Source organism: Bufo gargarizans, chromosome 2 (genome assembly GCF_014858855.1).
Source record: "Bufo gargarizans isolate SCDJY-AF-19 chromosome 2, ASM1485885v1, whole genome shotgun sequence".
NCBI lineage: Eukaryota > Metazoa > Chordata > Amphibia > Anura > Bufonidae > Bufo > Bufo gargarizans.
The window spans coordinates 205,043,748-205,057,962 of record NC_058081.1 but is presented as its reverse complement, the minus strand read 5'-3'; the positions used below and the strand labels follow the sequence as shown (position 1 = coordinate 205,057,962).

General features: G+C 43.4%; 1 protein-coding gene across 2 annotated transcripts in view; it reads right to left on the bottom strand.

The window, feature by feature from the left end:
- SND1 (staphylococcal nuclease and tudor domain containing 1) overlaps positions 1 to 14,215 on the bottom strand; it is a 602,204-nt gene that overhangs the window by 563,168 nt on the left and 24,821 nt on the right. For both annotated transcript variants that reach the window (XM_044279946.1, XM_044279947.1), the window contains exons 3-4: positions 2,634 to 2,754; positions 863 to 941 (exon numbers count right to left, since the gene is read on the bottom strand). In XM_044279946.1, coding sequence (XP_044135881.1) covers positions 863 to 941; positions 2,634 to 2,754 — 200 coding nt within the window. The remainder of the gene's footprint in view (positions 1 to 862; positions 942 to 2,633; positions 2,755 to 14,215) is intronic.

The window sequence follows — 14,215 nt, the reverse complement described above, 5'->3', positions numbered from 1 at the left end:
TAAGTAGCAGTTTGACAATAGAATTTATGTTCTAGATTCCTAGTTTCATTCGTCTATGTTTTACAGCCTGCCACACAGCCCCCCCGAAGGCTAAGGGGAGATCTGAATAGACTGAGGCAATTTTACAATTGGTGATGTGATTATATACAGACTGAGGTGCTGCCATCCTCAGCATGTATCCTCATTATCAGATCAGCGGTGGTCAGAGGCCTGACACCCGCGCTAATCAGCTGTTCCAGGGAGCCGCCATGCTGACCGGAGCTCTGGCGAGTGCAGTCGGCTCCCTGCATCTCTTCAGCCACAGTGCCGTCCATAGTACAGCGTCTGTTTGCTATTGCAGCTCAGACACATTCACCTCTACAGGGCTGAGCTGCAACTAGGCCATGTGACCGATGTATGCTGACGTTACACAGCCTAGGAAGAGGCTACAGTTCTCACAGAGCACCCAGCCTCTTCTAACAGCTGACCTGATATTGATCCCCTGAGGATAGGTCATCAATATTAGTTGATTGATAATACTTGTATACTTTACACACATTTAAAGAGGTTTCCTGCAAAATTGACTCTAGTGCCAGCCACACAATCGCTATCACTATGCTTTTGAGTCTGAGAAAAGAGAATTATAAAATGTTTGTCTTTGGCTTTACTGGCAAACTATATTAACCTGCATCAAAATACTTTCTAATGCAAGTCTTTAAACCACATGGGTTGCTTGGATGTACAGTCTGTCTCAGCTGCTATGTAGCAGACGGTGAAAGGGGTCTGCTCAGGAGAAACTGTTAAAAATATAACCTGAGAATTCCATACTTCCCATGACATAGTAAAGAACCGAACTGTAGACTAACCAGTGACATGCACTTACGTTGTTGCTCTTGCACCTTCACGTCGAGAGGCCAGCCCTTCTGCAAGTAGCGATTCTGCGATGTTCTCACCCGAAGTATCTAGGAACATAACATTTAAAATTGAAGAGTCAATGCGGACATTCACTACCAGATGTTAAAAAGGTGCTTAACAGGAATAAGGTCTTCAAAATCAGATCGGCAGGGGTCTGACTCCAAGCAGTTGATCAGTTATTTTTCCCTAGCTGTGGCACCAGAACTACACAGCTCCATTATGTGTAGTGGCTGGGTAACCCAGGACAGCCATTTAAACTGCCTCGGGCTCCGTTTGTGAGTTCTGGTGCCTGTGGCTGCCGTTTACAAAAATGTCAGGACATCGCCAATCTGATATTGACAAGAATAGGTCATCAGTATTTATAACCTGAAAAACTTTAAGGAAACAGAACACATACTACCCTCTTAGTAACAAAAAATAAAATTAATCACAGAAAAAAATAAAAAAAATATCTATTTATCTTTTTCTGTAATTTTTGATTAATTTGTAATATACACTTGAGGGACTGTCACCTTCAAGTGTGAATGCGCTTCTATTTTATCTTTGAGTAGCATTCCTGAGCACCTTTGCCCCTGCTATCAAACAAGTCGCCTTTATTAGATGGTACATATAGGTGTGCTTGCTCCTCCTCCCATTGGTTGCTGATGCACATAGAGGTGACTAGGAGCAGCACACTATGTGTAGGGCCGGCTCTCCTGAATGTAGATGCCCAACAGCATATGTAGGTTTAAAGTAGGACCTGCCTGACTGAGACCACCATGGCGCGGGTAGGAGTGGCAGGATGATCAAAAACCAGTAATTTAATTTACTTTTATTTTTTACCACTATCACAGTAATCACTGTCAAATAAAGTGTAACATTTGTTTATAAATGCATTTTCCTTCACTGGAACTGTTGAAGGGCTTTGTTTATTGTAGTACGAGATGAGAAGTATGTTCACTTGTACCATTTGTGGTTAATATGACCTTTTGAAGGCTTCGCTACTTTTCTTAGGAGACAAACAAAAGACAGCAATTCTAGCATTTGTGTGTGTGTAGTTTATAGTGCAGGATAAATATTAGGCTTTTCTTAATGGGCACCATTTTGTGAGGAATAAGGCTATGGTCATATCTGCTGCCGATCCCATAGTTCTGCATTCACTATTATAGAGTCTATAATGTTTCAGTCATGAGAAGGGGGGGCTACATAAAAAACGGTATCTTGCTGCACTACTCAGTCCAGCATTGACTGGATATGCTTAACTTACAATTTTCTTTTTATACAGCATGGTTAGTCCAATATAGATAATTGAACATGTAACAGATAAACAGATCAAACTGTGGTTTTACACTCAGCCTATTAAACATTGCCACTATCATGGGTTAATAGACTGCCCGTGGCAGACGCAGAAGCAATGGTTATGCTCCCACTTGCCACTGAAGTTCAGTGGTGTAACAGAGGTCCCTCCTTCTGAAACCACTTCAAGGCCATGGCCACTACTGATCACAGCAGCCAAGCAGCTTGCTCGTTATGCTAGGTGGAAAGATTGATTTTGGCTGTTTCTACCGAGCTCGCTCACTCTAGGACGGCTCTAAAAATTCTCATTTTAAATCCGGTGCAAAAACTTTGAAAGAACTATTGTACAGCCATTCTGACATGGACACTCAAAGCAAGTACACCAGCCTCATCAGTATGCAGTTTGTATAGTGAACTCTGGTGACAAGTCCTCCAATGATAACCATAAACATTAGAAATCATACCTTTGCCCAAAAACACTGTCCCATAGTATCTTTCCTCATTGATCTTGTGATCTATGGTGAAGCAGACTTCTTTTCCAATAAGTTTTCTCCTCAGGAACTCTCGAGCTGGAAAGGCCCAAGGCTGAAAACAAAGAAAAAAAGTTTAAATTTAATACTAGAGACAATATCAAATATTTGCATGCAATACAACTATAGTGTGCACCATATTCCTCAGTGCAGCCGATGGCCTATTTATTTTCAACTTCAGTGTTAAAGTTTATCAGTCTAATTTTTGGAGTATGATCTGTTTAAGGCTAGTTTCACACTAGTGTTTTTGCTGGATCCGGCAGGGTTCAGGAAAAACCCTTCAGTTACTGATAATACAACCATCTGCATCAGTTATGAAAGGATTCATTCCCAAGACGGATCAGCCATGAACTCCACTGAAAGTCAATGGGGGACGGATCAGTTTTCTTTTGTGTCAGAAAACCGATCTGTTCCCATTGACTTGCATTGTTGTGGGTCATGACTAGAGATGAGCGAATCAACTTCGGGTGAAACATATTACAAAAACAGGCCAACCAACTGCAAACATTATGATAATAGGCCATATAAATTATTTCAAATAATAGGCACAAGGCTGATAAGTTGGTATCAGGTAATATAGGCTCTCTTAAGATGAGTGCAAGTCATAACATCTAGGAAAGAAAAAACGAAAAACGAAGTTCCCACTAAGTTTGAGGAGGTTGTGTTCTAGGAACAAGTTAGGTAAAAGATCCAATGAGTTATTGAGGGATGGCAAAAGATTTGAGGGGGAAGTATAGGCGGCCTTACTGTGATGTTAGTGAAGAGCGTGCTTAGGAGGATGACGCTCTGAAATTCAACCAGGGGTTCCAGATCTGAGAGATGGTATATGGATGTAGTTCCCAACTTAAAGTTCATTCATGCTACAGCTCAGATCCAGTTTAGATAGCTTTAATAGTTGGAGGGTGCTGAGATTTCCAGTGCAGTGGGATAAAGAGCTTGGCCAGAGTAAGCATTGCAGTTAGCACGTAGTTTTTTCTAAGGTGACAAGTTTTCGAAGGAAGCCATAGTAGTATCTTTAATAGTTTTTGTTTAGTATAACCACCGAGTTAAAGAAAATTCATCTGCTGTTTGTATGACCACCTTATTGAGTTGGACTGAGAAATTAGGAAAAGAACACTGTTTAAATTTTCAACTGTCAACTAGATCTTAAGTTAGAAGCTGTGGCAGTTACAGGAAAAAAGCTGCAGCAAAAATGACATACCCCTAAACTGCGAGAGCGCTACACCACAAAGGACATGCTCCTTGAGTTGCCAGCCTGAAATATAACTAGCAGAAAAATTGGAGCAAATATTTGGTTCCATGTGAGGTATAGTGTGGTTTCTAGCTTTGTTAGGCTGTCATGTACTATGATGTCCAATTAATTTTTTTTTTTTTTTTTACATCAACCATGCAATAAAACCGCTAAGCGCCAATACCGCTATAGCCTGCAGAGCCATGCAGTTCTGTGGTGTCATGAGGCTGTACTCTAAAGAAAGATCCAGGTAACAAAATGTATCAGCTACCTTTGAAGTAGACTGGGAAGAACTTGTAAATTTAAATGGATGCTGATAAATATTAACATAGTCAGGTGCAAAATATTTAGGGATGCTATCTCACACAGCTTTTTAGGGTCAGGTTTTTTTGTTTTGAGACAAAGCCTCTCTTTCCTACTGAATCCCCTTCCCAAGCTTTGACCAAAAAACTGCCACAAAGAGCTGTGCACGACACCTTCCTAACAATGGTCTTAATCGTTTAGACTGCTAAACTGCTGACAGCACTAGGCTCTCCCCTGCACCCCAGCTGTCAGATGTTTAGCACAGTCAGAACTGCTGACAGACTCAATTTAACTGAAGTATGAATGCAAAGCTGCGAAACCGCTTCACATAATTTAAGACAAAAATTGATTATCATTTATTCCTACATAGATTAATATCTTTAAAGAGGACCTGCCATCAAAAAAAAAAAAAAATGTCAGCATGTTATACAGCAGAAGCAGATGAGCAGATGTTTTTTTGTGGGAAAAGATTCAGAAAAACCTGTACATTTTTACATTTACAGCCCCATAAAGTGCTATGGGTACAGGAGGGAGGGGTTATCAGTGACTGACAGCTATCTCTGTATGCTCACTTATACACATACAATACTATAACTGATAACGCCTCCATCCTGTGCCAATAGCTGCTCAAAGGAGGTAGAAAAAGCAGAGAGAAAAGTGTATAAATAAATTACAGGTTTTACTGAATCTTTTCCTACAAAACTATAGAATGTGTCGGCAGATAAGAACCATTTGGCCCATCTAGTCTGCCCAATATACTAAATACTATGGATAGCCCCTGGCCCCATCTTATATGAAGGATGGCCTTATGCCTATCCCATACATTGGCTATCCTATAGATCTGCTCAGCTTCTCCGGCTCCAATTGCATTTTGTGGTGACATGTCCTCTTTAAAAGTATCTTCTATCCCAATCTTTGATAAGTTTATTTTTCAGACATCCAATACAAGTGAATGGAACAGCAGTCACATGCGAACCATCACTAATCATTGGACACTCCTGTTCTTATGATCACTAGGGATAACCCGTCTATCATTTTATTAGACTAAGTCACACAGCCTTAAAGGATTACGGTCTTTATTTTTATTTGCTAGTTTATTAGAGCTAGGCATGTATACCTGATTTACCTAACAGCTTTCATTAAGGTCTCCCGACCCTTTCCACTGCTCCCTTAAAAGACAGTTGCTATAGCTCATCTGTCTCTGGCTAGGAAGAAAGAGGTGGCGGTCCTTTACACTGCATGCATGCGTTAGGCTCCAGAGTGAGGAGGCGTGTCTCAGTAATCCAATCTGATTGGCTGGCAGGAAGCTGCTGGCTACAGCAAGTTTATAGGTGACCTGAGGGAATGCAGTTTTGGCCTCAGAACTGGCAGAGGATCCATCTTGAGAAAATCCTCATAATGTAGGATTCAAAACAGCAGTAACCAAGGGGAAAACTCAAGTAAAACAGTGGTAAGTTAACCCCTTCATGACTGCAATCAGTATATATATTAGCTGCACATGCCCCATGCAGCCATCACGTGTATAAACGTCATTGCAGTTCTTTAATCCAAGCGCTTGGATTAAAGCTTCTGCCCTTGTCCTGCTGCTGTCGCGGACAGCATACAGTCTAGTAATGCCGACAACGGACCAATCAGAGTGGTCCTTTGCTGGCAATCGATCAGATTGGTTAGTCTGTGCAGACTAACCAATCGGATGATGGCAGTGTTAAAATGCCGGTTTCAGGCTCTGAACTGCTCAATGTGTCCTGAAGCCCCCGATCTGTGCCCCGTTGTGTGCCTCCAACACCCCACCCCACCACCACCATCGTAAGCCCTGCCTCTGCCATTGGCCCCCCCCCCCATCCATGTATCCTGCCCCCGATCTGTGCCCCGTTGTGTGCCTCCAACACCCCACCCCACCACCATCGTAAGCCCTGCCTCTGCCATTGGCCCCCCCCCCCCCATCCATGTATCCTGCCCCCGATGCGGTCCGCCCCCTCCTGCCCCGATCTGTAATTTGTGAATTGCAAAGTATAGTACAACCATCAGCCAAATGCTTCAGAACTCGTTGGACGGCGCTTCACAGTGCAGATGGACAATGACCCAAAGCATACTGCAAAAGCAACCAAAGAGTTTAAGGGAAAGAAGTGGAAAGTTATGCAATAGCCAAGTCAATCACCTGACCCGAATCAGATTTCAGCAAGTGAAATGCATGCTCAGACAAAACTGGAGGGAAAATGCCCCAAGAACAAGTAGGAACTGAAGCCAGTTGCAGTAGAGGCCGGCAGAGCATCACCAGGGATGAAACCCAGCGTCTGGTGATGTTTATGTGTTCCAGACTTCAGGCTGTAATTGACTGCAAAGGATTTGCAACCAAGTGTTAAACAGTGAAAGTTTGATTTATGATTATTCTGTCCCATTACTTTTGGTCCCTTAACTGAGAGGCACATATGCAAACTGTTGTAATTCCTACACCATTCACCCGATTTGGATGTAAATACAGTTAAAGCACATCTTGTTTGTTTCATTTCAAAACCATTGTGGTGGTCTATAGAGCCCAAAATGTTATAATTGTGTATATGTCCCAATACTTATGGACCTCACTATATGGTAGAATAGATTTTTTTTAACCGCCTAACGCAGGATCGCGGTCGATTCATTCCTCGATGACTCACACAGCCGGCCCGCGCACTGCGGGCTGGCCAAAATCAAAGGAGTATTTCACTGCCAGCCGGGCGATTTTCAAAAAAACAAATCAAAAGCCATTTAACCGCCTAATGCAGATCTGCGGTCCGGAGGCGGCAGCTGTGCACTCAACGACGAGTCATCTCGCGATGGCCGAGATTTCCTGTGAACGCGCGCGGCCCCCGGCCCCCCCGGTCATTGATCACACCTCTGTAAGGCTCCATTCAGACGTCCGTATGATTTTTACGGATCCACTGATACATGGATCGGATCCGCAAAACGCATACGGACGTCTGAATGGAGCCTTACAGGGGGGTGATCAATGACAGGGGGGTGATCACCCCATATACACTCCCTGATCACCCCCCTGTCATTGATCACCCCCTGTAAGGCTCCATTCAGAAATTTTTTGGGGCCCAAGTTAGCGGAAATTGTTTTTGTAGTCTCATATTCCACTAACTTGTGTCAAAAAAAATGAAAAAATTCTAGGAACTCGCAATGCCCCTCACGAAATACCTTGGGGTGTCTTCTTTCCAAAATGGGGTCACTTGTGGGGTAGTTATACTGCCCTGGCAATTTAGGGGCCCTAATGCGTGCGAAGTAGTTTGAAATCAAAATCTGTAAAAAAAAATGGCCGGTGAAATCCTAAAGGTGCTCTTTGGAATGTGGGTCCCTTTGCCCACCTAGGCTGCAAAAAAAGTGTCACACATCTGGTATTGCCGTACTCAGGAGAAGTTGGGGAATGTGTTTTGGGGTGTCATTTTACATATACCCATGGGGTGAGAGAAATATCTTGGTCAAATGCCAACTTTGTATAAATAAATAAATAAAAAAAAAAAAAAAAAAGGAAAAAGTGGTTAAACTATATATATTATTTTAATATTAGTGTTAAATGGCTTCTGTGCCCCTCTGCTGGTCCTTTTAGTCAGTTGGTTCCAGCAAAGGAGCACAGATCACTGCAAGTACACAAACACCACACATTTAGCCCCAGATCACTCCCCCCCCCATTAACCCCTTGATCACCCCTGTCAATCACTAGTGAAAGGGGAAAAAAAAAGTGTAAACTGTCTTTTTTTTCCACTAGTATTGACTGTTAGGTAGTTAGCGTCGGTTAACACCCAGCCCACCGCAGTCACTAATCAGCATTGGTACTTTTATAGTATCTGTAAGTGATCAGAACTGATCAGTCAGATGTATAATAGTATTAGGTCCCTTTCACACGAGCGTGATTTCCGCGCGGGTGCAATGCGTGACGTGAACGCATTGCACCCGCACTGAATCCTGACCCATTCATTTTAATGGGGCTGTGTACATGAGCATTGTTTTTCACGCATCAGTTCTGCGTTGCGTGAAAATCGCAGCATGTTCTATATTCTGCGTTTTTCATGCAGCCCTGGCTCCATAGAAGTGAATGGGGCTGCGTGAATAACGCATTGCATCCGCAAGCAAGTGTGGGTGTGATGCGTTTTTCACTGATGGTTGCTAAGAGGTTGTTTGTAAACATTCAGTTTTTTATCACGCGTGTGAAAAACGCATCAAAACGCAATCGCAGACAAAACTGACTGAACTTGCTTGCAAAATAGATGCGAGTTTCACTGAACGCACCCTGAACGCACCCGGCCCCAATCCGCAACGCCCGTGTGAAACCAGCCTTGGTGTCACCTTAGCACACCCTCCACCCAAAACCCAGCATTCGCCCGATCAGGCCTGATTGTTCACCCACGCCCGCCCTGCCGCAGGCACAATCACTTTACAAGTGCTGCGGCGATAAAAAAATATCAAAACTGATTTTTTTTTATTTTATCAATCGCAGCGGCTTCCGGTACTTTGCTAGCCTCCCATTTGTAAGACAGGCTTGCATGTTCTCTGCTGCCATGTCCAGGACATGATTTGAGACCATCCTGCGTTTCCTGCACTTTAGTGACAACAGCACCTCTCGTCCCAGAGGCCACCCAGCTTTTGACCGGCTCCACAAAATTCGGCCCCTCATAGACCACCTTAACACCAAATTTGCAGATTTGTATACCCCTCAGCAAAAGATCTGCATAGACGAGTCCCTTATACATTTTACCGGGCGCCTTGGCTTCAAACAATACATCCCAAGCAAGCGCACCTGGCATGGGGTCAAATTGTATAAGCGCTGTGAAAGGGCCACAGGCTATACGCACAAATTTCGTGTCTATGAGGGTAAAGATCAGAACCTGGAGCCGGTCGGTTGCCCCGACTACCTGGGGAGCAGTGGGAAGACAGTCTGGGACTTGGTGTCACCCTTATTTGGCAAGGGGTACCATCTTTATGTGGACAATTTTTACACAAGTGTGCCCCTCTTCAGGCATCTGTGGCACCGCACGACCTAGTCGCCGGGGCTTCGCCCAACGGCTCGTTACCACCCGTCTTGCAAGGGGGGGAGAGGGCTGCCTTGTGTAACTAAGAACTGCTTGCGGTGAAATGGAGAGACAAGTGTGACGTTTACATGCTCTCCTCCATTCACGCAGACACGACAACCCAAATTGAACGAGCAACCAGCGTCATTGAAAAGCCCCTCTCGGTCCACGACAATTTGCTTATGGGATGGACGGACTTCAATGACCAGATGTTGGCTCCTTATTTAGTGTCCCACCGCACCAGACGCTGGTATAAGAAGGTGTCTGTATATTTAATTCAATTGGCACTGTATAATAGTTTCGTTCTCTACAGTAAGGCTGGGAGAACAGGATACTTCCTCAAATTTCAGGAAGAGATCATCGAGAATCTCCTCCATGGCCCCATCCACCAGTGTAGCGAGCCGTCTACACGAGCGACATTTCCCCAATGTCGTTGCTGGTACCTCAAACCAACCACCACCCCGAAAAAGATGTTGTGTCTGTAGCAGGAGTGGCATAAGGCGTGACAGCCGCTATTTCTGTCCTGACCACCCTGCCCTATGCTTAGGGGAGTGTTTCCGGAAGTACCACACACACACACGTACACTATTAGCATAGGGATTGCGTCACACAGGACAGGCACACAGGGATCTTAGGGCCCTTTCACTCACAGCTGCTGCAAACCTCTCCTTTCACCTGGGACAAAGTGCATAAGGTACTTCGCCACATCTCTGGGCAATATGCGCTTTGCACATTGTCCCATGGGAGAGGTTTGTCCTAGCTGCAGCACTGATGTGCATTCTGACAGAAGCATTGCGCTGCTGTCAGATTACACAAAAGTCGGTATATGCGGCGCTGCAAGACGAGATTTCTCCTCTGTAATAATAAAAATAATAAAAATAATAAAAATAATAAAAATAATAAAAATAATAAAAATAATAAAAATAAAAATAATAAAAATAATAAAAATAATAAAAATATATACGTTTGCCGAGGCTTATGAGCTGAGGGGCGGTGTTCATATGCTTTGGCAAACACTTTGTATATAAAAATATAAATAAAAATAAATCCCGGCAATGATTTATTCATCCACATCGATTGATGTGACTGGAGAAAATCGGGTTTGCCAGGGCATACGAGCTGAGTGGGTTTGGATGTTGGGCGGAGCTCCTATGTCCTGGCAGACGCCTTTCCCTTTTTTTTTTGGCAGAGATTTTTTTATCCACATTGATCGATGCGAATGAAGAAATCTGTGCCGTTCATGTTTTCTCTTTCAGCCCAGAGGCTGAACGAAAAAAAAAAAAAAAAAACTCATTACCCGTATTTGCTGCCCATACATGTAATGATTGCGGAGACCCTCAAATGCCAGGGCAGCACAAACACCCCACAAATGACCTTATTTTGGAAAGAAGACACCCCAAGGTATTTAGTGATGGGCATAGTGCGTTGGTGGGGGGTTGGAGGCACAGAAGTTTTTATTTTTTGTCACAAGTTAGTGGAATATGAGATTATTTTTTTCTTCTTCTTTTTTTTCTTACAAAGTCTCATTTTCCGCTAACTTGTGACAAAAAATAAAAACTTCCATGAACTCACTATGCCCATCTGCGAATACCTTAGGGTGTCTACTTTCCGAAATGGGGTCATTTGTGGGGTGTTTCTACTGTCTGGGCATTGTAGAACCTCAGGCAACATGACAGGTGCTCAGAAAGTCAGAGCTGCTTCAAAATGTGGAAATTCACATTTTTGTACCATAGTTTGTAAACGCTATAACTTTTGCGCAAACCAATAAATATACACTTATTGCATTTTTTTTTTTTTAACAAAGACATGTAGAACAATAAAATTTAGAGAAAAATATATAGAAATGTAGTTTTATTTGAAAAAAAAATAATTTACTACTGAAAGTGAAAAGTCATTTGAGAAAAGGAGGTAAAATTCATTTCGGTGGCAAGTTGTATGACCGAGCAATAAACCGTGAAAGTAGTGTAGTGCAGAATTTTAAAAAGTGGTCTGGTCATTAAGGGGGTTTAAGCTAGGGGAGCTGAGGTGGTTAATGAAAATATTAGTTAGCCAACTGCTTGCCGCTCATGACCTATCCTCTGGGTAGGTCATTAGTATCCAATTAGTGGGGGTTCGACACCCAGGACCCCTGGTGATCAGCTGTTTGAGAAGGCCCTGACTCTGCTATAAAAGGGCCACAACCTCCTTGCTGCTCACCTTAGGTCAGTGATGTCAAAACCATCTCAACGGAAATAAGCAAATAACGCCATATCAGCAAGGCTTCATGAGGGAATCGGTCATGCCAAACTAATTTAAAGGATAACGGTCATAATTTTAATTTTCATATATGTAGTTACTAATAACATGATATTCCAGAATCAGTTACTATTAGACTGACTTACCCCATATTTAATAAGATTCAGCCCTTAGCAACCAGTCTGCATAAAACTGCAATTTCACTATTTCAGTTAAGATGGCCGCCACTGCCCTCACCCTGAGGCTAATCCCGCCTGCCCTCACTAGCCAGTAACAATAGCCCCCCCAAAAGTGTCAGTAACCAGAGCTCTTCCCCCTAAAGGGTTAATCTCCTGCAGCACAAAGGGGTCCTCTTACCACATGTTGCTTTCATTTATACACTGAGCAGACGGCAGATCTCCCTTCCCTGGTCTGCGCTGCTTCGGCTCTGCATTGTCCCAGTCTGCTGAGTGAGGGAGCGTCTGCCAAGTGCAGGGACAGGGAGAAGTGCACACAGCCCAGGCACTGTTATCAGCTGCTGGGGAGGACCTGGCTTTAATCATTTACTTACAGTCCCTGGCTGTCAGTAATGCGAGCCTGCACACTGCCCGTTTCTGCATGCTCCGTCCTTCAACACAGACGGATCATGCCTAGCAACCCTATTTTAAGCACAGGTAAAAGTAGGCAGTACAAGGAATAAAACAGTGGCATTAAGAGGTAATTGAATACACAGTGAAAAGTTGAAATAGGGCCACCAAGGAGATATTAATCACCACAATCCAATACTCAATTATTTTTTTATATAAGTTATCCTTTAATCAGTTTCTATGAGGAGGTAAGTTCTAGACTTGACAGCAGCGAATCAATGGATGTCGTATATCTGGACTTCTCCAAAGCATTTGACACTGTACCACATAAAAGGTTAGTATATAAAATGAGAATGCTCGGACTGGGAGAAAACGTCTGTAAGTGTGTAAGTAACTGGCTCAATGATAGAAAACAGAGGGTGGTTATTAATGGTACACACAGACTGGGTAACTGTCACTAGTGCGGTACCACAGAGGTCAGTATTGGGCCCTATTCTCTTCCATATAATTTATTAAAGATCTTTTAGAAGGCTTGCATAGTAAAGTATCAATTTTCACAGATGACACTAAACTGTGTAAAGTAATTAACACTGAAGAGGACAGTATACTGTTACAGAGGGATCTGGATAGATTGGAGGCTTGGGCAGAGAAGTGTCAGGTGAGGTTTAACACTGACAAATGTAAAGTTATGCACATGGGAAGGAATAATGCAAGTCACCCGTACATACTAAATCAGCGGTTCTCAACCTAGGGGGTCGCCTGAGGCTTCCTATTGTGGGGCGCCCGTGTAGCGTTATACTACCCTACCTGGTGAGCAGTGGCGTCACCGGGGGGGCCAGAGGGGGCCACGGGCCCCCTCAACTAAAATGCCCCCGTTCCCGATGCAGGGAAGGGAGAGGTGTGTCCCCTCCCCTTCCTCTGATAGGCTGCCGGCGCACTAGGCCGGCAGCCTATCAAAGGCCAGCGCAGGCGGCGCGATGACGTCATCACACTGCCTGAGCCTTACAGCGCGGGACAGGCCAGAAGAGGCCTGCATCGCTGACACTGAGGTAAGTATAAGTGTTTTATTTTATTTCAATACTGGCACATCATGATGATGATGATGATTTTGGGGGGGGGGGGGGGGGGCGCGCTTAATACTGGGGGCGACTTAACCACTTCAGCCCCGCTAGCTAAAACCCCCTTCATGACCAGAGCACTTTTTACACTTCGTCACTACACTACTTTCACCGTTTATCGCTCGGCCATGCAACTTACCACACAAATGAATTTTACCTCCTTTTCTTCTCACTAATAGAGCTTTCATTTGGTGGTATTTTATTGCTGCTGACATTTTTACTTTTTTTGTTATTAATCGAAATGTACCGATTTTTTTGCAAAAAAAATATGACATTTTTCACTTTCAGCTGTAAAAATTTGCAAAAAAAACAACATCCATATATAAATTTTTCGCTAAATTTATAGTTCTACATGTTTTTTTTATCAATGTTTGGGCAAAAAAAAAAAAAAAAAAATGGTTTGGGTAAAAGTTATAGCGTTTACAAACTATGGTACAAAAATGTGAATTTCCGCATTTTGAAGCAGCTCTGACTTTCTGAGCACCTGTCATGATTCTTGAGGTTCTACAATGCCCAGACAGTAGAAAACCCCCACAAATGACCCCATTTTGGAAAGTAGACACCCTAAGGTATTCGCTGATGGGCATAGTGAGTTCATAGAACTTTTTATTTTTTGTCACAAGTTAGCGGAAAATGATGATGATTTTTTATTTTTATTTTTTTCTTACAAAGTCTCATATTCCGCTAACTTGTGACAAAAAATAAAAAATTCTAGGAACTCGCCGTGCCCCTCACGGAATACCTTGGGGTGTCTTCTTTCCAAAATGGGGTCACTTGTGGGGTAGTTATACTGCCCTGGCAATTTAGGGGCCCAAATGTGTGAGAAGAACTTTGCAATCGAAATGTGTAAAAAATGACCGGTGAAATCCGAAAGGTGCACTTTGGAATATGTGCCCCTTTGCCCACCTTGGCTGCAAAAAAGTGTCACACATCTGGTATCGCCGTACTCAGGAGAAGTTGGGGAATGTGTTTTGGGGTGTCATTTTACATATACCCATGCTGGGTGAGAGAAATA